This window comes from Ambystoma mexicanum, chromosome 1p (genome assembly GCF_040938575.1).
Source record: "Ambystoma mexicanum isolate Mex_15411 chromosome 1p, UKY_AmexF1_1, whole genome shotgun sequence".
Classification (NCBI taxonomy): domain Eukaryota; kingdom Metazoa; phylum Chordata; class Amphibia; order Caudata; family Ambystomatidae; genus Ambystoma; species Ambystoma mexicanum.
The window spans coordinates 1013778009-1013802492 of NC_090921.1; the positions used below are offsets into that span (position 1 = coordinate 1013778009).

Sequence of the window (24484 nt, forward strand, 5' to 3'; positions counted from 1 at the left end):
CTGAGTTGCGTTAATGCATTTTGCATCGGTGGCGTCCCTGCGGATTTACCACCGAGATACCACCAATGTTGTGATGAGGCCCTATGTGCCCACACTACCAGAGCTAAGGCAACATCAGTGGCTTTTCAGAGACATGTCTGTATAGCAGACATCTGCTGGGCCTCGACGTGGGCTACTCCACGTGCTTTTGTGAGGCGCTACTCTTTGGATGGATCATCGAGGAGGGATGCTCACTTTGGCCAACAAGTACTTTGCAATCTCTTTGATTGTACCCTGATTGGGCATATGCTGTCTCCTCCACCCATTTCTTGGATCTGCACAGTCTGGGTTCCCAACCAGTTGGGTAGGAGGGAGGACAATGGAGTATGAAAAAATTACCTTCATGGTCATTCCCGTACTCCTAGTCCTGGCTCTCCCTACTTCACAACACCCACTCAGCTGCCACCCTATGCTCAAATGCTGTGCCACAACATCCATGGCAGAAAAACTGCCGGAACTGGGAGGTGTCGGCTAGTGACGCACATGGAGGGCAGCGCACACCTACTGAGCCCTAATCTACACTCTTAAGTGATAGTGCCTTTTTTTTGGAGAAGATTTTTTCTTGTCCAGCCTGTGATGCAGCCTATCCTAGCCAGTGGTGAAGGAGGGAGAGCAAGGATTAAGAGTACCGAAACCACCAGCGATGGATGCAGTGACATACACAGAGCCGGTGGAACATTGGTCGCTGCAGACCCAGCAATCTGGATGCTCAATTCTCCCAGACTCCGAAATCTGAAATTGACATTTGCTGTACCGACTGCCACCATGAAACACTGGCAAACCTTAGTTTGAAAAGGGGTCAGGGCTTAAAGTGCTCATTATGCATTTACACCTTTGTGTCTTGACCCCTGGGGTACAGCAAGGTAGAGATTGTTCTGGGATAAACAGGTGTGCACTAAGACCAATGGAAGCGGGAAGAGTAGCATTAAAAGGGACAAGCAGTACGGGGGAGGGTGCATTGTTTGTGTGAGGTGAAGGGGTGAGAAGGCAGACCAAAGACTAGGCAGTGGAAGGATGGTGGAACGGGGCATAGTGGAGACTAGCAGAGCCAGTGTTTAAAGTGAAGAATCAGCTGGTGAGAGAAAGTGGTAAGGTTTGTTTGTTTGTTTGTTTTATTTATATGGCGCTCCAGACCCGTAGGTAGATGGGCGCTTAAGGAAGCGGTTACAGCATTGAGATATACATTACATAGTACAACAATTACATAAATTACATGGTATAACAATTTGCAAAATAGAAAAGCATGGTTATGGCCTTGGTGAGTTGAAGACCTTAGAGGGCGAGGTGTGTGCTAGTCTTTGTTCAGTAACCAGCCAATAACATGTTTCCTAAAGATCGGAAAGGACTCGATGGTTTTAATGTTGAGTGGTAGGTTGTTCCAAAGTTGGGAGGCAAGCACTGTGAAACTCGTGCCTCCTGCTCTATTTCGGCAAAATCTGGGCACTGATAGGCATAAAGAGTTGGATGATCTGGTGGTTCTGGTGGAAGTGGTTAAAGTAAATTTGTTAGTGAGGTACGGTGGGGCTAGGTGGTTTAAGGACTTGTAGGTGAGACAAATGGTTTTGAGGTCAATTTTTTGCTGAATGGAGAGCCATTTACATGCTATCCTGGTTGTAGATATGTGCTCTCGTCTAGGGATGTTGAGTGCTGCTCGTAGCGCGTTGTTTTGGAGAACCTGGAGTTTGTTTATTATGGATTGGTTGGCTCCTAGGTACAGGCTATTACAATAGTCCAGTTTGGACTGGATGAGGGCTCTGGCCAGAGTGATGCAGCTGTTGGAGGATAGGAAGGGTCTGCTAGCCCTAATTAGCTTACCCGTATAGGCCGTGGCTGAGGCGGTCACATTGATTTGTTTGGATAGGTTGGTGTTGGCATCAAGGTGGAAGCCTAGGGTTTTCACACTCTTAACGATGGGGATGGTATTACCATCTATGATAATTTTATTGTAACAAGGACTGAGTTTAGACAGGATATTTGGAGAGCCGACCAGAAGAAGCTCTGTCTTCTCATCATTCAGGCATAAGCCGTGGGTGGCCATCCATGCCTGGATGATGGAGAAGATTTTGTTGATCCGGGTGACATCCGCATTGTAGTTGCCCGAGATGGTGAGGAGGATCTGGGTGTCATCTGCGTAGTTAGTGTAGGTGACACCCAGACGGTCCAGTATGTCGAAAAGCGGCTTTGTAAATATATTATACAAAGTGGGGGAGACGCAGGAGCCTTGTGGGACTCCGCATGTGATGGGGATAGGGTCTGCCGCTGCAGTTGTGGAGAAAACTCGCATAGTTCTGTTCGACAGAAAGGATTGTATCCATGCGGAGGCAGAGGAGGAGAAGTGGGCTGCAATAGATAGGTGGCTGCCGAGGATTTCGTGGTCGATTAAGTCGAAAGCCGCTGAGAGGTCTAGGAGAAGTAGGATTGCGGCATTACCTTTTGTCTTTGATTTCGTCAATCTGGCTTTTGAGGTCGACCAAAGCGGTTTCTGTACCGTGTTGAGGTCTGAAGCCAGATTGACGTATGCCTAGCAGCTGGTTGGATTCTAGGTATTCCTGAATCTGGAGGTAGGCGACTCTGTCCAGGATTTTTAACAGGAAAGGGACAGTGGTGATGGGTCTATAGTTAGTTGGTATGGCTGGGTCTAGTGATTGTTTTTTTAAGAGAGGGAGGACCCAGGATTGTTTTAGGTTGCTGGGGACAGAGTTGTTAGTGAATGATAGGTTAATGAGCTTGGTGATAAATGGGGAGAGGTCTCTGGCTGCGTCCTTTATTATCTGGGCAGGACAACTGTCCCCTTTGCAGTTAGATGGTTTTAAGGAGGTGATGATTTTTTGGACCTCCGGGATAGTAACCTTCTTAAAGGTGAAGCCTATATTATCTTTGATAGGTTTTGGTAGGCTAAGGATAGGGTTGGTAGTCTTATTGCTGAAAAGTTGTTGGCGTTTGTCTTCGATTTTGGTTTGGAGACCTATGATTTTGTTATTGAGGGCGTTCTGGATGCTGGGGCACCAAGGTTTATTTTTTGAGCAGGTGTCTGTAGGTGGACTAGGGTTTTCTAGCTCCTTCAGTATTTTAAATAGTTCTTTGGAGGAGGAGCCAGCCTGATCTATCCTAGCGTTGTAGGCATCTTTTTTGGTGCGAATTATCTCGCTTTTGTATAGCGCAGAGATGTTCTTGAGATTGGATTTGTTTTCAGATGATGGATTGGTTTTCCATAAGAGCTCTGATTTGGCCTTCTTTTTCCTAAGTAGTTTGAGTTTGGGGGTGTACCACGAGTTCAAGTGGCTTATTGGTTTGCTTTTGCGTAATTTTAAAGGGGCAATGGTATCAATGGCAGTGGTCATGGAGTTGTTGAAGGTGTCAACAAGTAGGTTTAGATCAGCATTGTCTGGTAGAGCGTTGAGGGTGGGTAGGACCAAGGGCGATAGGGCTTCAGCGGTGATGTTGCGTTTGTTTCTGTTTGGGCAGGCTGGTGCCAAGGGGCACTTTTTAGGAGCTGCATGGTTAATGTGAATTTCAAGGGGGATAAGGTAGTGATCCGTCCATGTGAGATGTTGGGGGTCCTTACAAGTGGTATTGCAGTTAAGAGTTGCTACCCAGTCGATACTTCTACCTTTCTGGTGGGTCGGTGAGGTACTGAGTTGAGTGAATCCATGCTCAGTTAGGGCGTTTGCTAAGGATGTGGCTGGGGTGTCCTTGGGGTCGTTGTATCCAAGATTGAAATCTCCGAGGATAATGGTTTGTGCTAATGGCTTGGGGTTTTCAGAGATGAGCGCGGTGATGTCTTCTTCGAAGACTCCAGGAGGGCCTGGGGGTCTATATATAAGGTGAAGAGTGATTGTGCTTGAGGGAGAGGTTTGTAGCTTGACTGTGAGTAGCTCACAGGATTTGAGTGATAGGGTGGAGACTAGTCTGCAGCCTAGTAGTGATTTAGAGATGATTGCTACACCTCCTCCCTTGCCATTAGGTCTGTCAGCTCTGAGGATGGAGTAATTGACCGGAATAGCTAGCGATAAATGAGGTCCTGATGCCTCGTGCAACCATGTTTTCATTAGGGCAAGGAAGTCAAGGTCGTTGGTTAGGATGGTATCGGCAATCTCTGTGGGGTGTGCGGCCAGGGACCTGACATTGAGTAAGGCTCCTTTTAAGGGGAGTGGATCAGGCTTATTGGGGGGGGGCTTTGGATTCTTCTTGGTATTGGTATTGAGTTTGGGAAGGTGATTGCTAGCTGTAAGGTGGAGCCTGGTGCCTAATCTATTATTGCGGGCTGGGATATCTGGGTTGGTTGAGCAAGGGGGTTTAGGGGATTTCAGTGTAGGGGGCACAGTGTGGCTAAGGGCTCTGAGTCTGTTAGGAGAGGTAATGTCTGGGGGGCTAATGTTTGTGGAAGAGGAGTGGTGAGGATGGTGGTTAGGTAGGAAGGGTGGTTGGGAGGGTAGGAATGGCGTAGGGCAGGGGATTGGGTAGTGCCTTGGACATCCAAGATTGGCTAGGCCATCGTAGAAGGTTATGAAGTTGTTGCCGCTACAGGGTATATTGTTTGGCACGATACAGAAGGGGAACATGGTGAGAGTAAGCCAGATGAGCATGGTCTGGGCGCAGGTTGCAATACAAAACAAGTGCAGTGCACCGTACACTGATTAGGCTAGGTTGCAATGGGACAAAGCCTAGATAGGAAAGTACACTCTAAAGTCAGATGTTTGCAGTTAGAGTACACAGTATCTAGATTCGAGTTTCAACAATTTCAGCAATTAAAGGGCACAGTGACTAAAATCAGATATCTGCTGTTAGAATACACACTAACTAGATTTGAGATTCAATATTTAGGTGGCTGTGTGAGACTAATTAGAGAGTGGTGGGATTGAAGAGTAGTGGAGAGTTGGGGGTAGGAGTAAGAAGTAGACAAGAGAAATAGACGGAGAGAAAATAAAGAGTGGGAGGAAGGTAAGAGGCAGAGTAAAAGGGAGGACTGACTGAAATCTGTTCACTTGATCCTCTTAACATTATGGAATTTTTAAAATCCACGCACTAATCTTTTCACTATAACGTGATTTCCACGCCACCATTATGGGGGATATTCGTGGTATTCTAATCAGAGTATACAAATATCAATGAAGATCCCACGATGGGAAAGGTAAAGTTACTGACATGCAATCTAGGTTCATCATGGGAATTTTCATTGAATTTGTAAACAATACATCCTCCTCCCCATAGATCTCTGATGTAGTGAGTTTGATTGAGAGAACTCCACTTACCCCATATACTCAGAGTGTGTTAAAAGAAAATAATAATAAAGCTGGTTGTATCTGCCACAATGTTGCATGATTGGAGCTAGGAAGTGTCTGCGCTTTTCTGCTCTACATAACTGGATGTAGAGATAATTACCCAGCTAGTCATTTCTCTTCTATGGTTGTAGTTTTGTTCAGCAAAGCATATACAAGGAATGTGTCTGAATGTATGTTTCTTTGGGGAAACCGAAGTCGCAACAAGCTGGTTAGGATGTTTTCTTTTCATAATGCTTTATGGGGTATGAAACGATTTAAATGTATTTCTCACTAAGAGAGCTGTCTCTCTATATTAAAAATATGTTCTGAGATCTCAACCCACGTCTGTTCCCGAATCCAATCAAGATACCCATGACGGAGAGCTTGGATTACCTGAAACATAAATACATTTCTCTTTTTGTCTGTTGTGACAAATGCAGGGAATTTGTCCCTTCTCCCCAAGGGGGTGCCATTCCCTTTGGAACTAGGGAGATGGCCTCCTATGCAATACCGTCTCTGTGTTGGGGCCAGTCAGATCCAACTAGGGGGGAGGGGTATCGCCCTCTGGTGACAATAAATGTCCAGGTAAAGATTCCATCCTGCATTCCTCCACTTGAAACTTCCCAGTGTTTGCCATGTTCAATTCCCATATAACCAACAATCAGGTACAGGGCCCCTTTAAACTGGATGGCTTGGTTTCTGAATGTTGCCATGTTCAATTCCCATATAACCAACAATCAGGTACAGGGCCCCTTTAAACTGGATGGCTTGGTTTCTGACATGTTGCCGCCTCTTGATGAAAACCAGAACCAATGGAATCGTCCCTTCAGTTCCAGGGAGGAATCTAAATACAGCTGGATGCCAATTTAGGAGGGGCGAATCAACCAGACAGCAAGAAACTCTGATGTGCGTGGATGCACAGAGGAGGGGGTCGCTCCCTCACCGGAGGAGGTGAGAGCCACCCAGCCAGTGTGGTGGGTGGAGCCTTAGGCAGCCGCTTCAATGAAGGAAGAAACCCTGACAAGCCGGGTACCGCTGAGGAAGGAAGCAGAACTGAAGGAAATGGGATTTACCAGCATCTTGTCGCTGAAGCCCACAGGAGGTGAAAACAATGCAGAACAGCTGGCCACGCAGACCAGAACAAAGGCAAGTACGCAGATTTGCATGGGCCACTTACCTGCTGCTGTAGAGAAGGTAAGCGGCAAAATCTGAGGAGCAGTTGAAGAGCAGTGAGGCTACAACCAAACCTACGCTGGGTTGAGAATATGAATACACCAGAATGCAATAGACCAAGCCAGGCAAAAGAAGCCCGACGCTCACTCATGGCTGAGAAGCTGAATAGCCTGTGAGAGGGTGATAGAAGCAACAGACTAAACTGGGCTGAGTAGGCCTTTAGCCCACACAGGGCTAATGATTCATATACCCTAGGAGGGGGTGAGAGAAGCAATGAACCAAGCAGAGCTGAGCAGACCGAAATCCATGCTAGGTTGAGAATACGAATACACCATGCATGGTGAAGAAAAGCAATAAACACAGGATGGCTGAGCAGGCCTGTAGCCCACCCAGGGTTGAGAAACACAAAACCCCAGGACAAGTCTAAAAAGGGAGGAATCCCACTCAGTAGAATAGATTTGGAGTCTACACAAGGCTAAGACTGTGAACAACCCAGAAGGAACACAGAGTGAACTTTGTTTTTGTTGTGAATACTGACCTATCAAGTTCCAGAGGACACATGCCAGGAGACAGGAGAAACCAGAGACTGTTCTGGCTAACTGACCACACCATTACCTGAACCAAAAGAACAGTAGAGAGACATTTTGTTTTGTTGGAAGCATTCTACAAATCTGAGAACTGGAAGAGACTGTGAACTCTTTCGTGGGGTTCAGGAAACCAGCCACCACAAAACAAAAGTGGAGTTAACCTATACGAAGCTGAAGGCTAGATTATATTTCTTTCTTTTCATAGTGGTAGATGAAATAGTAGTTTAGCATAGATCTGGACATAGGACAGAGTTTAATTGTGAGATACTCTGTTGAGCACCTGTTTGTTGTTTTCTAGCATAGGGAATCTATCCTAGAGCTAGGGATTCAAGGACATTTCTTTAATAAACCATCTGAACCAAACATGTCCTCTTGTCCGTCTCCTATGTCTGACTTACCACACTCTTTACGTGCTTGTTCATTCCCACTTTTAGTGTTCTACAGATGGGATTACTAAGCACATTAAATACTGGTGTCTCACCTTGGTAGTAAAATGGAAAGCCATATTTTTCAGGGTTGTGTACATTTTGTATAGCACCTCAGTCCTGCAAAAGACTGCTTCCAAGTACTAAAGCGAGTGAGCAATGAGAGGAAATTTGGGGGAAGAAATTAGTGAAAATAGAAAATAAGCAAGGTAGTGACTGCGAAAGAAGCCATGACCGAGATCCAAGCCCAGTAGTTGAACTCTTTCTTTTCCCACATTCTCAAAGCATCTATAGATAACTAATCAATCTATATGTCTCCATACTCCATAGTTTCCAAAGCTTGCGCTAAAACAAGTTGTATTTATCCTGAGGGCCTTACAACTGACAATTAAGAGTGGATGCTGAGGATCCAATTTGTAAATGAGACAAACGGGGTTAGAGGTTTTGACTTAAGATTAGGGTAAAAGGAATTGTTTTAATTATTTTTATTTCGTTTTTTAAATGAGTTGTGGTTTTATTATGAGTTGTGTATGGTTTTAACTATGAAATAAGTGCATTTTTTTTCTTTACTGCTGTATGATGTTATTTTACGTGTTTATGATGGTTTTTCTTCTTTTTTTATGTTGTGTGATGTGTAAAAAGTCAAAGTGTCTTGGCTAATACACAACAAATATTTTTTTTTTTAAAACAAGCATTAGTAGGGACATTACAGCTGATGATATTGCGAGTACAAATCCTCATCTACTACCAAAACTAGAATTGCCTGCATCAAGGAACAAACATTTTCTTTCTTTTTGAAGGACATCTCTCCTACTTCAAATGTGGAATCCCCCAGGTACCTGAAAGCTCATTCCCGCTGCGGCTCTGGGATTCAGCCCAGACGATCCCTTTCACCAAGCCCCTCGAAGGCAAGGGCACTAGTGGAAGTCGGTAGTCCCAGAAGAGATGACAATAATCAGGAACAGGTGAGTTACAAAATCTCAGCTATGATTGCATGGAAGTGAGTGGAGAATGGATTGTTTTACTCGTAGCACTAAAATAGCATAAATGAGTGTTGGACAAAGGTGTCTGTATGGTTTGGTATGTCATTGTAGGTGCATTGGTAGAGGTGTGTGTATGTCATAGTGGTTGTGCATTTACAAGTTATAAAAACGGGTTTTAGCGAGAGTTCCACATTTCATCTTGTTACCATCTATTTTCCTACACTGTTAAACATCCAGTGAGCTAGAGTACTCAAAACCATATAGTAACTGCCATAGTTCAATTAACAAACTATAGCATTCAGTGCTGCTGCCAAGCTTCGCAGGTCTGTGGTACAGCATTCTTGGCTACTACCTATGCAGATGTCAAGGATATAGAATTGAATTAACAAGCATGCGACAAAGCTTTAACAAAAAGCACTACTCGCAAATGCTGTAAGCTTAAAAGTGTGAGGGGAGGGGCGATGACCTTTGATGTCAGTTGTCCAGCAGAAGACATGTCCCACCTCCCTGCATTCCCTCGGAACCGTTATGTTTTTTCTGTACTATTTCTGTTATTTGGTTTTATACCTGGCCCCACTGTCATTTTCATGGTGTCTTTGTTTCTGTGGAATCTGCAAGTAGAGCAAGTGGAGGCAGAGGAGACATAGAATATAGCTTTGCTATCTTGTTTAAGTGCCTAGATCAGAAGTACTTGGCTCTCAAGGTTGGTATGTTTCTAGGGCACTTGTGTCTATATCGAGAAGGGAGATTTCGAATGGATTGTGTTCTCCCACGTATTCCTTCTTATGATATCTTCGTTTCAAGCTTCAGCTGCTTTGGAAAAAAATGTCTCTCGGCAGAGAGCGATGTGCGTCGAGACCGTTGACTCAATGTCCCTCAAGGACTTCCATCTCGGCTGACGTCACCATCGAGCATATATACCATGCGCAGCTCCCATTGGCTTCAGTTCCGGTTTTCCGCAAATGCGATTGCTTTGAGAATCATGGCGCGCTTCAGTTTTTCCAAAAACTCATCAAAAATGCCCTCCTCTTCAGCTCTGAACACTCTGTAGACTGGCTTCAAAAAGTGCCTCTAATGCGGCGCCAAAATGTCCATCACGGACCCACATAAGATATGTATCTGGTTCCTGGGCGTCGGGCATGTAACCACCGACTGTCAATCCTGTCAGCTAAGGCCTTGACAAAGCGCAAAGCTAAACTGTCGGTGGGTAGGATTGTCCCTAAATCCCTGTCCACTCAATCTAAATTTGGGTCATCCCACGAGTCGAGAGATTCCTCTCCTCACAAAAAGAAAATGGTCCAAATCGAGGAGCAGACACTCCTCGTCATCAAAAAATCAAAGAGAAGGCACAGATCACCTTTTTCTTCCTCATCTTCTTCCTCTGAAAAGTGCATAGTCTGCCCGACTAAATCTTCCTCCAAAGAGAAGTGGGAAATCTTTAGTAAAGATATACAAAATCTTCGAGGATCACGCCCCATCCTCCTCGGAGCATAAGAAAAGTGGCCATGCTATGGTCGTTCACAAGCATGAGGCTAAAGCAAAACCCTGCATGCCCTCAACCCCAGGTCATAAGACTAAGTCTACTTGAGAATGTTTGAGTACTCAACAAGACGAGAAATCGCAGAAGAAGCCGTCGAGTTGAGGGTCAAGTCCCTCAAAGCACAAGCCCAAAGTCAAGCCATCGACGCTGATACATAAAACATTGACGCCGTTTGTGCATTGCTCGACACCTTTACCACAAAAGAGCCAGGAAAAGGTTTTTAAACCTTTACCTAAAAAGGATTTCTTTAGATCCTTAATATCCATATATGAGGGCTATGAAACCTCAAATGATAACTCTCCATGTGGTCTCCAATTGCATACCCAAGTATTGAAAAAATGGCTAACATAATTTAATGTTTCATTTCAGAAGAGACCAGGGTTGGGGAACTGCATGACACCCTGCAATCAGCTAGTGGGGTAGACACCTCCCTAGAACTAGATTTTGGAAAACCTGACCCAGCTGATCATGCAGATCCAATTTACAGAAGCCTAATGTCCAGGGTATTGGAATTCCTGGGATGGAGTAGACCAGCTCTTGGTTTTGAACAAGACGACCTGACTGACATATTGGACAAAGTTCTTCAATATGACCCTATATTACCATTCCATGTTGCAGCAAACTGGGAGGCTCGTCAGTAAACAGAAATCTGGAGAAAACAAATACAGGCCATCCAGTAGCGACCCAGGCTACCTATCAACACATCCAACTCCGGAAAGCCTAGTAGTACAAGCAGATACATCTGCCTCCAAGCAAGCTGCATACTCATCCATTCCCCCTGATAGGGATGACACATGCATTGATTCTTGGGCAAAGAAGGTCTTTCTGCTAGAAGCATGGTTTTAAACTCTGCTTATTCCCTTGCAAAGTTTACATTCGCCCTGTGGGACTGCATAGGGATGGCGGCTGATCACATCCCTGAGGGTGAGGAAAGAGACGGCTTCATGAACCTGATAAGGGATGGCAAGGAGGCCATGTGTGAGTCTCTGCAATCAAGTCTGGACACTGCTGACACTGCGCCTGATGTACAATCCAGAATCGTTAACATGCCCTATGATGGCTCCCATTTATTTGGAAATAAGGCAGACTAAAGCCTTGAAAAGCTGCAGACCTCAAAGGAGGCAGCCAAGTCCTTAAGTGCAGCAGTCAGGCAGCCACAGCCTTTTCACCCCAGCGAATCATCTTGGAGAGGTAGGTCTTTTCACTACTACTGCTCAGTTGGAAGAGCGAGAGGGCAGACGGATCAAAGATGACAGATAAGATTCCCTCGTGGTCCCTCGTGGTGGACGAGGGAGCGGTGCAAAGCTCACCCAAACAGCGTTGTCTTTACCATCAGCCGCCTCAAAACCACTCTGAGGTCTTGACTCACGATACCCCGGTGGGAGGCAGACTGTCACAGCATCTGAAAGGAATGGTGAGGTATTACTTCGAATGCATGGGCACTGGAAACAGTAGCCCAGGGTTACTGCCTCCCATTTATACAAAGACCTCAGGATCATGCACCGGGAAACCATTAGCTCAATGTTCCAGATCCATTCCTGTTGCGTAAAATGTTGACCCTATTAGAGAAATCCCCAAGAAGGACGGAAGACTGATACCTATCTTGATTTGATATATGATATGATATGATAGTTTATTTATATAGCGCCTATACACAATGTGTTTCAAAGCGCTTCAGGACAAGGGAGGCAACAGCCATGAACAGTAAGGATGTGAAATTAACTATCATACTCGGCCTGACGACATTTCAGATAGTGCAAGAGCTAAGACATAGATAAGGAAGGGAGGGGGGAGAGTGGGAAGGAAATGGAAACAGACAGGTGACTACCGTACTAGGCCTGACGACATTTCTGGGAGACCTGCAGGCGGTTGAGGGGGGTGATACTTGAGATACTTGAACAAGTTCCTCAGAAAGGACAAGTTCAAGATGGCACTTTCTCAGATCCTTCAGGCCCTCCAGCTCCAGGATTGGATGGTATTGTTGTACCTTCAGGATGCTTATTTCCATGTGCCAATCCATCACACGCACTAGAAGTACCTGAGGTTCGCCATTATCGGTTTCAAGTTCTGCCATTAGGGATGGCCTCCGCCCAAGGGTTTTCACCAAGTTAATGGCAGTGGTGGCAGCAGGTCTCAGGAGAGGGGGGATTCACGTCTACCCCAACCTGGACACGTTCACCCAAACAGGCTCAAGAACATCTCAGTATCACCTGCCACTGCCTCCACAAACTGGGCTTCTCCCTCAATTTACAAGAAGTGTCACATGATACCATCTCAGATACTCCAGTTTATTGGAGCAGTCCTGGATGCATACTTCGGAAAAGCCTCACCACCCGAGGAGAGGGATCAAGACTTTTGCAGATGGCCACCAAATTTCAGAGTGCCCAGCGTCTTCCAGCCTTTGACTTTTTGAGGTTGCTTGGCCTTATGGCATCCTGCATTTTTCTGGTGCCATAGGCTCGCCTGAGAATGAGATCCCTTCAATGGGCTTTCAGAACACAGCGGTCCCAATTATCAGGCAGGATGTCAGAACTCCTTCAGATTCGGAGCAGAGTCTCACAGGACCTTCAGTGGTGGGCCTGAAAGGACAACATTCTGAAAGGAGAACCTTTTTGGCAACCATGGCCGAAGATAACAGTAGTGACAGACACCTCACTCATGGGGCGGGGAGCCCATGCCAACAATCTGACAATCAGCGGTCGTTGGTCTCCATCGGAGTCCAAACTACACATCAACCTTTTTAGAGCTGACGGCAATCAGACTAGCACTGAAAGCCTTTCTGCCCTCTGTATGGGGAAAGAATGTCCTGATAATGACGGACATCACAGTGGTCATGTACTACCTCAACAAGAGAGGAGGCGTAGGGTCACTACCCCTGTGCAGAGAAGCAATGCATCTCTGGTTCTGGGAAATTCAAGAAGGAGTCTCTCTATTGGCAGTTCACCTAGCTGGAGAGGGGAACACAGCTGTGGACTCTCTGAGCAGGCAGAGCACAGTCTCCTACGAGTGGGAGCTAGCTCAGGAAGTCCTTCAAGAGATCTTTGCCCTTTGAGGAACCCCTCAAGTGGATCTGTTCGCAACTAGTGTCAACCGGAAAGTGCAAACTGTTTTGCTCCAGGGAATTTCCTCTAAGAGGAGCTTGAGGGGATGCATTCGTAGTGGACTGGGAGGTGCGTGTTTCCTCTAGTCCCCCCTCATTCCCCACGTGATCAGGAGGTTGAGAAAGTTCAGGAAATCCATGATCTTAATTGCCCCAGATTGGGCCAGGAGGACGTCCATCTGCCCTGCAATACGTCTTCCACAAAGAGAGAACCTTCTCTCACAAGAGGAGGGTTGGGTTCTCCATCCAGAGGTCACGACACTCAGCCTTCAAGCATGGTTTCTGAGAGGCTGAGGTACAAGGATTGGGACCTCCCGGGTGACGTAATGGAGATTTTGCTTTCGGACAGAAGGCCAGCAACAACATCCTTATACCACTGCCATTGGAACAAGTTCTGCAGCTGGTTTAGGGAGAAGGATGTGTGGACCCTTTTCAATGCGATACACCAACAGTGTTATATTTTTTACTTCATTTGGCAAATCTGGGGCTCCAGATTGCAACAATCAAGGGTTATCTAGCAGCGCTTTCCATATTCAAGCGCACTTCGGAAGAGGCATACTATTTCAAAATACCCTTAATAATTAAATTTCTAAAAGGTCTCACAAATTGTGTTTCCTCCTACACCATTCAAAATACCAGCTTGGGACCTTAACTTGGTTTTAATGTTTTTGACGTGCGCTCCTTTCGAGCCCCTCCATACCTTCCCTTTAAGGCTGCTAATTTACAAAAACATTTTGTTGGTAGCGATAACATCAACCCACAAAGAGAGTGAGTTGCAGGCATTATCCTGTAAACCTCTGTTTACCATTTTTTTTTACAAGGATAAGGTTGTCCTTAAGATCAAACCCTCTTTTCTACCTAAGATTGTGTTGAATTACCATTTAGCACAGAAAATTGTGCTTCCAGCCAGCCTTCAATCATCCACCTCATCCTAGCAAGGAAGAGGAAAGATTCCATATACTCGATCCGAGGAGAGCTCTAAGATTTTATATTTCAAGTATGGCAAAGTTGCGACAACACAACCTACATTTCATTGGATACACAGGACACAAACTCGGTCCGTCAGTCACCAAACAGACCCTATCCAGATGGATCATACTGGCAATCTTGGAGTGCTACAGGCTAGCTGGAATGAACCCCCAGAAGATTTAAGGGCTCATTCCACTAGGGCCATGGCAGCTTCCTCTGCCCTTCAGAGGGGAGTTCCGATAAAGAACATCTGTGAGGCAGCTACCTGGTCCACCTTCCACACGTTCATAAAACATTGTTTAGACACCTCTACCAATGAAAGATTTGGGAAGGCAGTTCTATGCTCCATTCTGGACAAAAAACAACTCCATTCTTTCTCCCTCCTCCAAAAGAACCTAAAACTGCTTTGGGAGTCTATCATAAGATGAAGAATAGATGGGAGGACACAATCCATTCAAAGAAAGTTACTTACCCCTGGTAACGTTCTTTCGACTGGATGTTCCTCCGGTTCCATGTCATTTCAACAGGCATTTCTACGACTGCCTTTTTTATGTGGACACTAGTACGAAAAAAATCATTGAAATGTTTTTTTTGGGGATGGTTCCCCCCCACCCACCCACCTTCCCCCACCGATTTTTAGCTATATCTGCCTTTTCCACCCCCCCCCAAATTTTGATTACTTTTTCATAAGTGTCCACGTAAAAAAGGCTGTTGTAAAAATGCCTGTTGATGAAATAACCGTATACTCTTCCTCCACGTATTCCTCATCGCCCTCCCAACCTACCCCACTGTAGAATTTCCGAGCTCTAGACCTTGCGCTCTTTTAAGGTCTTATCATTTAAAGGCACTTATCAAGGCTGGTAATTCTGCATATGGGTGGGGGAAAAAAACAGAACTGAAGCCAACGGGCGCTACGCATGGTATGTATACTCAACGGCGATGTCAGCTGATATGGAAGCTCTCGAGTCGACCGTCTCGATTCACAGCGTCCTCTGCCAAAAGAATTCTTTTTCTGAAACAGCTAAAGCTGGAAACTAAGATATCATAAGATGAGGAATACGTGGGAGGAACATGCAGTCAAAGGAATGTTACCAGCTGTAAGTAATTTGTTGTTCTGTGCTACAGTCTGAGGGTGGGTAGGCTGGGACTGTATTACACAGGTTGGTGGCAGAAATGTATATTGCTGATGTCATGTGTGAGTACCTAAGTTGTTTTCCATAATATATGGTGGAAAGCAGGAATTTGAGCAGGTTAGTTAGAAATAAATAACACGTATCCCTTTTAAACCAAATCCAAATAAAAGGAAAGTCACTGAAAACACTTAGTTTCTGTGCTCAAAGGTTCTGCAATGCCCTTGTCCACTCTCCCATAGTTTTGGGAGGTCGCCATGTTTGTTCAGATAAAATGGAGCTCCCTTGCAGAGTATAACTGATGTCAAAATTGGCATCACGGTGCATGCAAAGATATGCCTGCGAAAGGCTTCACCATTGCTGTGATGCTGCTTACTTGCATTCTCCAGTTCTTGGCTTGTTGAGACTGGACACTCCTGAGCTGCGCTGTGTGCCTTAATTGATTGCATTATACATTCTTGCAAAGTTATTGGTTTATATCCAAGAAGTAAATTGTATGTTCCCAGATAAGGAATGTATAGACTGTATACATGGTTGTGCACCGAGTTTAAACATTTATCTTTGGAATATCACAAAATGTAAGGATACTGGGGGGAAGGTTTCAGCTACATTGGGTAGGATGCTGGGGTTGCCAATCCAGCCCATGTATTTTCCTATCCTTAGCAAAGATTATTACTAGGGAGTTTGACCATTTGTATAATGTTCTCTTTTGATGATCAAAGAAAGACCCATGTCTGCAAATACTCTTATCTCTGATGCATTGTCTAGAAAGAGTGAGGCGTAGATGGTGTTCCTATTCTCTGCTCTTAATTGTCACTCCTTTCCTTAGATCGAGGTTAAAGGTGTGGGCATCGACTTTGTGACCCACAATGCACGCAATGCCAAGAAAGTTCATATGAAACGGTCCCAGTCCCTACAATCACTGACAGATGTACTCGAGCAGAAGCGGCGAGAACAGGAGGAGTACAATGCCAAGCAGAAAGGACAAGTTCCTCAATAGTATGTACAGATGTACGATGATCAGAATGGCAGACACTAGGTGTTTTTGCATTATGATAAAGCATTTAATTATGAAATGTGTTCTTCTTGCTACTCCACTTGCCCTCTCATTTGTATGTAGTTCCCTTGCTCTCTTTTGCCACCATTCTTCCCTTATTCATTGCTACCGCTTCTACTTTTTCTCCTATCTGTTTCTTCACTCAACCTATGGTGCTCTTTCTTTACAATGGCCCAAATAACAGCCTCATCACGAGTTGGGCGGTATCCTGCAGTAAATCTGTGGTGAATCGACCCACACAATTACGGTTACTGCAACTTGGTCCGGTGCTATTAATTCCGGATTCCAAGTTGCAGTGGCAGTGTAAATCCCCAATTTTTTTAGTTCATGGGAGTCAATGGGGTATTCTCCCCAAACTCGTGATTAGGCAGTGTGGTAATGTGGCGGTAATAGCGTTACTGCTGCATTTTTTACTGCATCGCCCAACCCCGATGAGGCATTTACATCAGTGTGAAGCTAAGATTTTTTAGCTATTTAAAACAAAACTTTAAAAACAATTGATTGAAAAACAGGGTAGAAAGAATAGAAAAGGTTAAAATAAAAAGGGGATTATTATTCCCTCCCGTTTTTAGTACCAAACAAATGTAAAGAACCATAGTTTAAAAATGTTTGGCATACCACAGATGGAAAGACCGCCGGCAGCCAGAGCCCACTGATGGAAAGACATGGATTCTATTGTATAGTCTCTTTTCTCTTTCTTTCCCTACATTTTACAATGTACCCATCTCTTTCCTCTGTTTTTCCTTTCCCTCCCTTTGCCTTACCTTCCATTCACACATGTGGAACTCAATTCACAATGTACAAAAGGAACACTGAAATCAGCAATAGCATTATCTAGTGCAGTGTTCCCACTCCTCACACTGCAGCGTCCTATGAGACACAAGCGGAAGGGGGCAGAAACTGGAGGGGTAATTACTGGGTGGGCGACGGTTGGGCGTGGTACGGGCTGATGGTGAGGGGCATGGGGGAAACTGGAGGCGGAGGCAAATGCTGACACCCCTCAAGGCAAGACAGTAGCTTTCTGGTGTTCAAAGGGCTTGGAAAGTGGGTAATATCCTCAGTTGGTTAAAGCCCTCTTTGCAAGATCCCTGATTGGCTGGAAGGTCCCACTATGTCACCTTCCAGGAACTAGAAGGATTTGTCAGGGTCAAACATCTTCGAGGAGGAGATTATATAAAAAGGTGTGCGAGAAGTACACAATTGTTTAACACCTCAATATGTTGCCTTACCCTCTGTTAATGACCCATTTTTAAGATGCAATATCTTAGTACGTGTGCTCACATGGAGGATTCTAATAATTCGATACAACTCCACCAATGTAATTCATGAGAGTAGTCTTTTTCACACTAAATCATTGTTCACCATCAAATGCTGCTCAGATGTCTATATATCAAGCACATAACCCATAGGCTGGTCACCTCATGTACTTCCGAGGCAGATGTGATAGTGAGGCATTTTTCTACAGTAAAGGCCCCGTTTTGAAATTCACCTTCTACACTTGGAATGTTTTTCTTTTTTTTGAGCTCTCAGCTCATTCATACATTCTTTCAGTGTTTTTTATGTTAAACTCTTTTTATTATTCACATCCCAAACATTGCAACTTAGTAGAGTGACCAACGATGAATGAAAGTGTTGCAGTACCACTCTTGTTCATAGTACTGGTTATACATAGACGCTCTGAAACACTTTGCGCTCTGAAACACTTGTGTACGAGCGCGATAGAAATAAAATATCAATAGCAATATCAATACAACAACTGCAGACCACAATTCCCCAATCAAGAAGAATGCTAGGAGGCCAACATCCAGAGTGACATGTTGGTATGTGGAGCTCTGGATGTCTGCCCTCCCGAGATAATCCAGATGCCCGTATTCCAGCACCTAACTCAGTAACTGAGAGACTTGATTTCCTGCTCTTCTGGAGACCAGTAATCTTGTAGATTTAGATCCATAGAACACAAACGAGCGGTCCACCAGATCTAGCATGTTTATTCTCCAGCATGGAATCTTTCCTGGATTTACATGCTTTGAATATTCTCTGTAGTCACGCTGGGAATCCTCGGCAACATCAATGTTGTATGCTCATGCTTATCCTTTTTTTTTAAATTTTTTTTTTAATTATTTTATTCAAACACACAACATTACAATGAACATAATTAAAAACATTTAACATAAACTCTGCACTCCCCATCCCCCCCCCTTATGAGCCTGTTTGTTCCTCGCCCTCGGTGTCTATTCCGTGTGTCAGGGCGTCGCTGCTTTCGGATTCTGCTGGGGCCGATACTGCTCCAAACGTTTCAGCTATCAACAGTTTCCATGCCATGAGGGAGCCCATTTCCTCATCCCCTCCCCCCCCCCGAGTTACTAGCCTCCTGCCACACAACTGTTTCAGCCTCCGCCCATTTTTGTAAGTCCTTCCACCAGACCTCCACCCGCGGCCCATGACGCTCCTTCCACCCCATAGCGATCCTCTGTTTCGCGAGCACATATGCCAAGTCTTTCAATTTTCCAACATGTTTGCGTTTCCGCGCTCTGGGATATCCCCCCAGCAAGCAGGCCCAGGCCGAGTCTATTATGAGTGTGACCCCCTTCTTCGCTAGTTTCTGTGCCACCTCACCCCAATAGACTTCAATTACCGGGCACGCCCAGAACATGTGTATCATGTCTGCATTCTCTTCGTCACACTTAGGGCAAGCCTGGCGCCCAACATTTCTGAACCTTGATATTCTCTGAGGGGTCATGTACGCCCTGTGCGTTATGTACAACTGTAGTTGTTTAAACCTGGCATTTCTCGACACCTTCTTATGATATCCCAAGGCCCGTTCCCACATCCCATCCTCCATCGGGGCTCCCATCTCTGTTTCCCATTCTGATCTCAAATGCACCAGGTCCTTCCCGATCTTAGTCATCAACATCTCGTACAACCTGGACACCTCATGCGCACCCTCTGATGTATCGTATATCACCCTGACGGTGGTGTCCGGCTCCTCTGCCAAAATGGTTTCAGGCCACCTACTCCGGATCTCCTGTACTACCCTGTGATAAGTGACATATTGGCCTACGTGCAATCCCGACGCTGCCCCAAGTTCCTCCAACTCCATAATAGCTCCATCCTGCCAAATATCTCCCAAGGTGACTAGACCCACCGATTCCCAGTAAGTCCTAATGATTACTTGCAGTTGCCTGTCCCCCTTTGCCAGTGCGACCAGCGGTATCTGCGGGTCACACGGGAAAGGGTCCCCCATCATTCGGCAGGCTCGGCGCCACATGTTCCATCCCAACAACAGCATTTTAGGGTGCTCCCTCATGTCCGAGCTAGCCACCCAGATCAGTTCCTGCAAGTAAAAAGGAGCACAGTTCCTCCCGAACAACCTGTGCTCGGGGATCTCCTCATCAGAGAGCCACTTAGCCACGTACTGCAATTGTGCCGCTACATAATAAGCCTCAAAATTAGGCAGTTTAATACCGCCTTTCTCAAGTTCTGCAGCTTCCATAATGCAACTCTGTTTCGGGTGCCATGCCACAAAAAGTCTCTGCACATACTGTGCAGCTTAACAAAAAACTTCTTAGGGATCATGTAAGGGATATTGTTGAAATAATGTAAAAGTCGAGGCAGGACCACCATTTTAAGCATAGCACCTCGGCCCATCATCGCTAGGGGCAACTTCTCCCAAAACCTCATGCACTTCCCGATTTTTTTCTATGGCTATTTCAGTGTTGCGCCTGTGTTCTTCCTCAATTGAATGATACACATCTATCCCCAAGTAGCGGAAGGAACTCACCGCCCACGGAATCTGCAACACAGGTAACCTCTCCATAGGCCTTCCCACGTACCTGCCTAGCGGGAATAGGCAAGATTTCTGAGGGTTCACCGCTATACCGGACAGCCTGTCATACCGCTCCATCACCTCCAAAACATACTGAAGATTCTCCTCTGGGTACTTTAGATACAATAACAGATCATCTGCGTACAAGGATATGAGATGACTCTCCCCTCCCACCTCGATGCCGATCGGCTCGTATTGTTGCCTGAGGTATATTGGCAGGGGCTCCAGGGCCAGAATGTACAGCATCGGGGACCATGGGCACCCCTGCCGAGTGCCTCTGCCCAGCTGCCATCTCTCCGACACCACTGCACCCGTACGGACCCTGGCTAGTGGTTCGCTATATAGCAATTCAGCCCATCTAATGTAGCCTGGCCCCATACCATACCCTCGCAGGGCCGCCAGCAACCACGGCCACTTCACAGAATCAAACGCTTTGACTGCGTCCAATGCCACAATTGCCATTTCGCCGTCATAACTGCACCCCCATTCAACCACTCGGTGGAGTCGTCTATGATTGTGAGTGATATTCCTACTCGGGACATAGCCCGTTTGGTCTGGGTGAATTAGCTTACCGATCACTCTCCGCATTCTGTTGGCCAAAACAGCTGTCAATATCTTGCTGTCCTGATTCAACATCGACAGGGGCCTGTAGGAGCCACAACTATGTCCAGGTTTATTGGGCTTGGGGAGCGGTATAATGATCGCCTCCCTGAGTGACTCCGGCAACCGTCCCACCTCAAACGCCTCGTTGAGCATATCTAGCATGGGTGGGAGCACCTCCTCCTCATACATTTTATAGAATTCGCTAGGGAATTCAAAATTCTTCACAGATTCCACCATACCCCGATCAGACTGCACCGTATGTCCGCCGACTATCCTGCCAGCTGCCCCAGATGCGGTCGGGATGAAGCCGACTATATCCATATGATTTGGTCCTGCCCCCGCCTCGTTCAGTTCTGGGAGGCTGTCTGCTCGACAGTGTCCGCTGGAATTGACCACCCCATTGCTCTCTCCCCGCTGGTATATCTCTTTCACGATCTCCCAGGCCTCCCCCGAGATTCCAAGAAACTAGCTGGTCTCTGCCTAGTCCTCGCGGTGCGCTCTATCCTGCTCTGTTGGCTTCGCCCCTCGCCTCCCACACATGCCCAATGGTTGAGAGCGGTCACGTGGGCCTCTGACATGGAAGAAATCTGGTCTCACCTACAACCCATACATTCCAGACCTAGAAACATTTGGCTCAGGTTCCGCTCCTATATGTCCGACCTAGTCGAGACTCAGATCACCCCCTCCTTCCCTGTTTCCCCCCGCCAGCTTGGGTCCTCAGCCCAGTCATAGTTCCCTGAGGTCCCTTTTCACGATGTGACTGTATTTTGCTCTTCGATTGCTCACTATGTGTAGTAACTTCTGTATACCTACGCTATGTACACTGCTCTTTTACATTGTTTCTGCCTGACGCTGTTCGCCTGTGTTTTGCTGCCACGCTTATAATAAAAAGTTTACAAAAAAGAATTCGCTAGGGAATCCATCTGCCCCCGGGGCCTTACTGGTGGGCAACTGCCTCACAGTCTCTTTCAGTTCCTCAAGAGTGATCGGTGCATCAAGCTCCTCCCTTTCCTCGTCACTCACCTTGGGCAGACCTATGTCCTCCAATACCTCATCAATCTCCTCTCGGCTGCTCCCCCCATCACCCTCGTATAAAGCCGTATAGTATTCCGCAAATGCCCTATTCACTCCGTCCCGAGTGTCCACCCTCTCACCCTCTTCACTGGTTACAGTTCGAATCGGGGACCTAGGGGCTTCGCTCTTATACAACCACGCTAAAAGCCGGCCCGTTTTATCTCCTCCCGCATGTTGCCTTTCTATATATTTCTTGTAGTTTAAATTACAGAGCCTGTCCCAGTATTCCGCGCACTTCTGCTGTAATCTGAGTATCTCCTCCGTATTTGCCCCACCTCCTTCCAGCTCTTTCTCCAGTTCAATCTCAGCCACGTGTAGGTCAGCCAGGACTCCACACAGCAACCCCTTTGCCTTTGCAATGGCAATCCCCCGCATCACCACCTTAAAGGCCTCCCATAACGTGCCCGCTGACTGCACGCTGCCAGTATTTACCTCGAAGTAAGCGGTAATCTCATCTCTTATGTCCTCCCTGAAAACTGGGTCTTTGAGCGCCTCTGCCCGGAGGCGCCACGTCGGTATTCGCGCCCTAGGGGGGCAATATTGCCACCCGAGGACCAGGGGCGAGTGATCCGAGAGAACCCTCGCTTTGTAATCTATATGACTACTCTCAGCAACCACGTCCGGAGTGGCAAAGATATAATTAAGCCTTGTGTGTAGCTGATGTGGGGCCGAATAGTGCGAGTACTGCCTCCCATCAGGGTGTTTCGCTCTCCACACATCTACCGAGCCAAAATCTGCTAGCATCGTCTGTAACCCTTTAGCCGCTGGGCTGGGCCTGGCCGCCACCCCATCCGACCTGTCTACTGTTGGATTCAAGACACAATTGAAATCCCCTCCCCAAATCACCGCAGCCCCCACACACACACTCAGCTTGGTACACAGTGTCCTAAAGTATGCCGCCGTGTTCTGGTTAGGGGCATATGTATTCACTATGCATACTTCTTTGTTCTCTAACAGCCCCCTAACCATAACCAGCCTCCCATCTGCTTCCACAATTTCTTCAGTTAACTTAAATGGGACATGCGGCGCCACCCATACAAGCACTCCCCTTGCGTAGGCAGAGTACGATGAACCCACCACTATCCCTTTCCATTTCCTCCCCACCACCTCCATCTTCTCGCCTGTCAGATGTGTCTCCTGCAACAAGGCGATGTCTATCTTCTGTCGTCTCAAGTACAACATAACCTTATTACGCTTCAAGTAACTGTTGAGCCGTCTAACATTCCATGTTAATATCTTAAGGTCTCCCATGGTCTGTCAATGGTTCCCCTTCCTTTCTCCGCGCAGCCCTCCCCCCCACACCAAACAGACTCTCAATAATAGTACTTCCACAAAGGCTCATATTTAAACTTACACATCCCAACACCCCAAACTGAGCTAACTAATACTATGTACACCTCGAACTCCCCTCCTCCCTCTCCTCCCCCTGCCCATCCCTTCCCCAACAACTCCCTCTTCAACTGTTGCCCAGCTCCATCCCTGGATCTCAGGCACCCCCACATCTAGCCCTGACCAATACGCTCAGAGCTCAGTGGGGTGTAGCCGCCCTAATGGCCGCTTAACTATTAATACTAATACTAAATGGGGGTGTGAGGACAAGCCCTGCGGGGCTCCTCAATAAAGCAACAGTCACAGTGCACACAATACATTGCCTATTCTACTCTGGTCCGATACGCTAACAGACCACCTCATTGACTATATTCAAGTCCCATGGGCTCAAGCGGCACCATCTTCCAATGCACCCCTTTATTCTTTACTTATCTCGACCGCCTCCTCCTTGCGTCTGGATGTCGGTTTCCTGGGGGCAACCCTGCGTGTCGAGCCATCCCATGGCATCCTCCGGAGTGTCAAAAAATTAAATTCTGTTTTTATGAAAGACCTTCAATTTCGCCGGGTAAAGTAGCATGTATTTCTGGCCAGCTTCGCTCAGTCTCCTCTTAATAACTCCAAAGTTCAGTTGGCTCCGCTGCACCATCAGGGTATAGTCCGGGTAGGCTGTTATGTTTGCCTCCCCGCGCTTGATTGTTCCACCTTTGCGAAAGTATTCCAGAATCCTCTCCCGGTCCCGATAGTTAAGGATCTTGGCGATGACTGGCCTAGGCGGATTGCCTGGCGGCGGCCTCCTCGTCAGAGCCCTATGTGCCCGTTCCACGGCAAATCCTTGAGACAGAGCTCCTCCGGTTATCTCCTGTAGGAACATGTTTTCGACAAACTCTGTGGGGTTGTGGCCTTCTGTTCCCTCCGGTATACCCACGATGCGGATGTTGTTCCTCCGGGCGCGTCCTTCCGCTTCCTCCGCCCTACTCTCCAGGTTACCCACTCTTTGCACCAGGGCATGCAGTTCCAACTTGTGTGAGGCACAGTCCGCTGTGTTCGAACTCCCCTCTTTCTCCAGGATCTCTGTGCGCTCCGCCAGGGACCTTACATCTTGTCGGAGTAGATTCACCTCCTCCTGCACTTCTCCGACCTTAAGGTCCAACGCTGCTTTCAATTCGGACACCACTATTTCAAGCTTGGCCTCCCAGGCCGCTTTCAAGTCTGCTTTCAGGTCCGCAATCGCAGCCAGGACCTCCTGATTAGTACCCGCAGCGGCCATGCTACTTGCGGGGGGCTTGTCTTTGCTCTTGGCACTTTCCGGGCCCGGCGGTGTTCTGGCAAATTCGTCCAGCGTAGGTTGCTTCACTTTTTGTCGGAGAGGCTTATTAGACATGGTGCCG

The 24484-nt window shown here is 46.7% G+C and overlaps 1 protein-coding gene across 1 annotated transcript in view; it reads left to right on the forward strand.

Moving 5' to 3' along the window:
- ENKD1 (enkurin domain containing 1) overlaps window positions 1-24484 on the forward strand; it is a 358562-nt gene that overhangs the window by 159418 nt on the left and 174660 nt on the right. The window contains exons 5-6 of the mRNA XM_069655171.1: window positions 8286-8450; window positions 16037-16206. Coding sequence (XP_069511272.1) covers window positions 8286-8450; window positions 16037-16206 — 335 coding nt within the window. The remainder of the gene's footprint in view (window positions 1-8285; window positions 8451-16036; window positions 16207-24484) is intronic.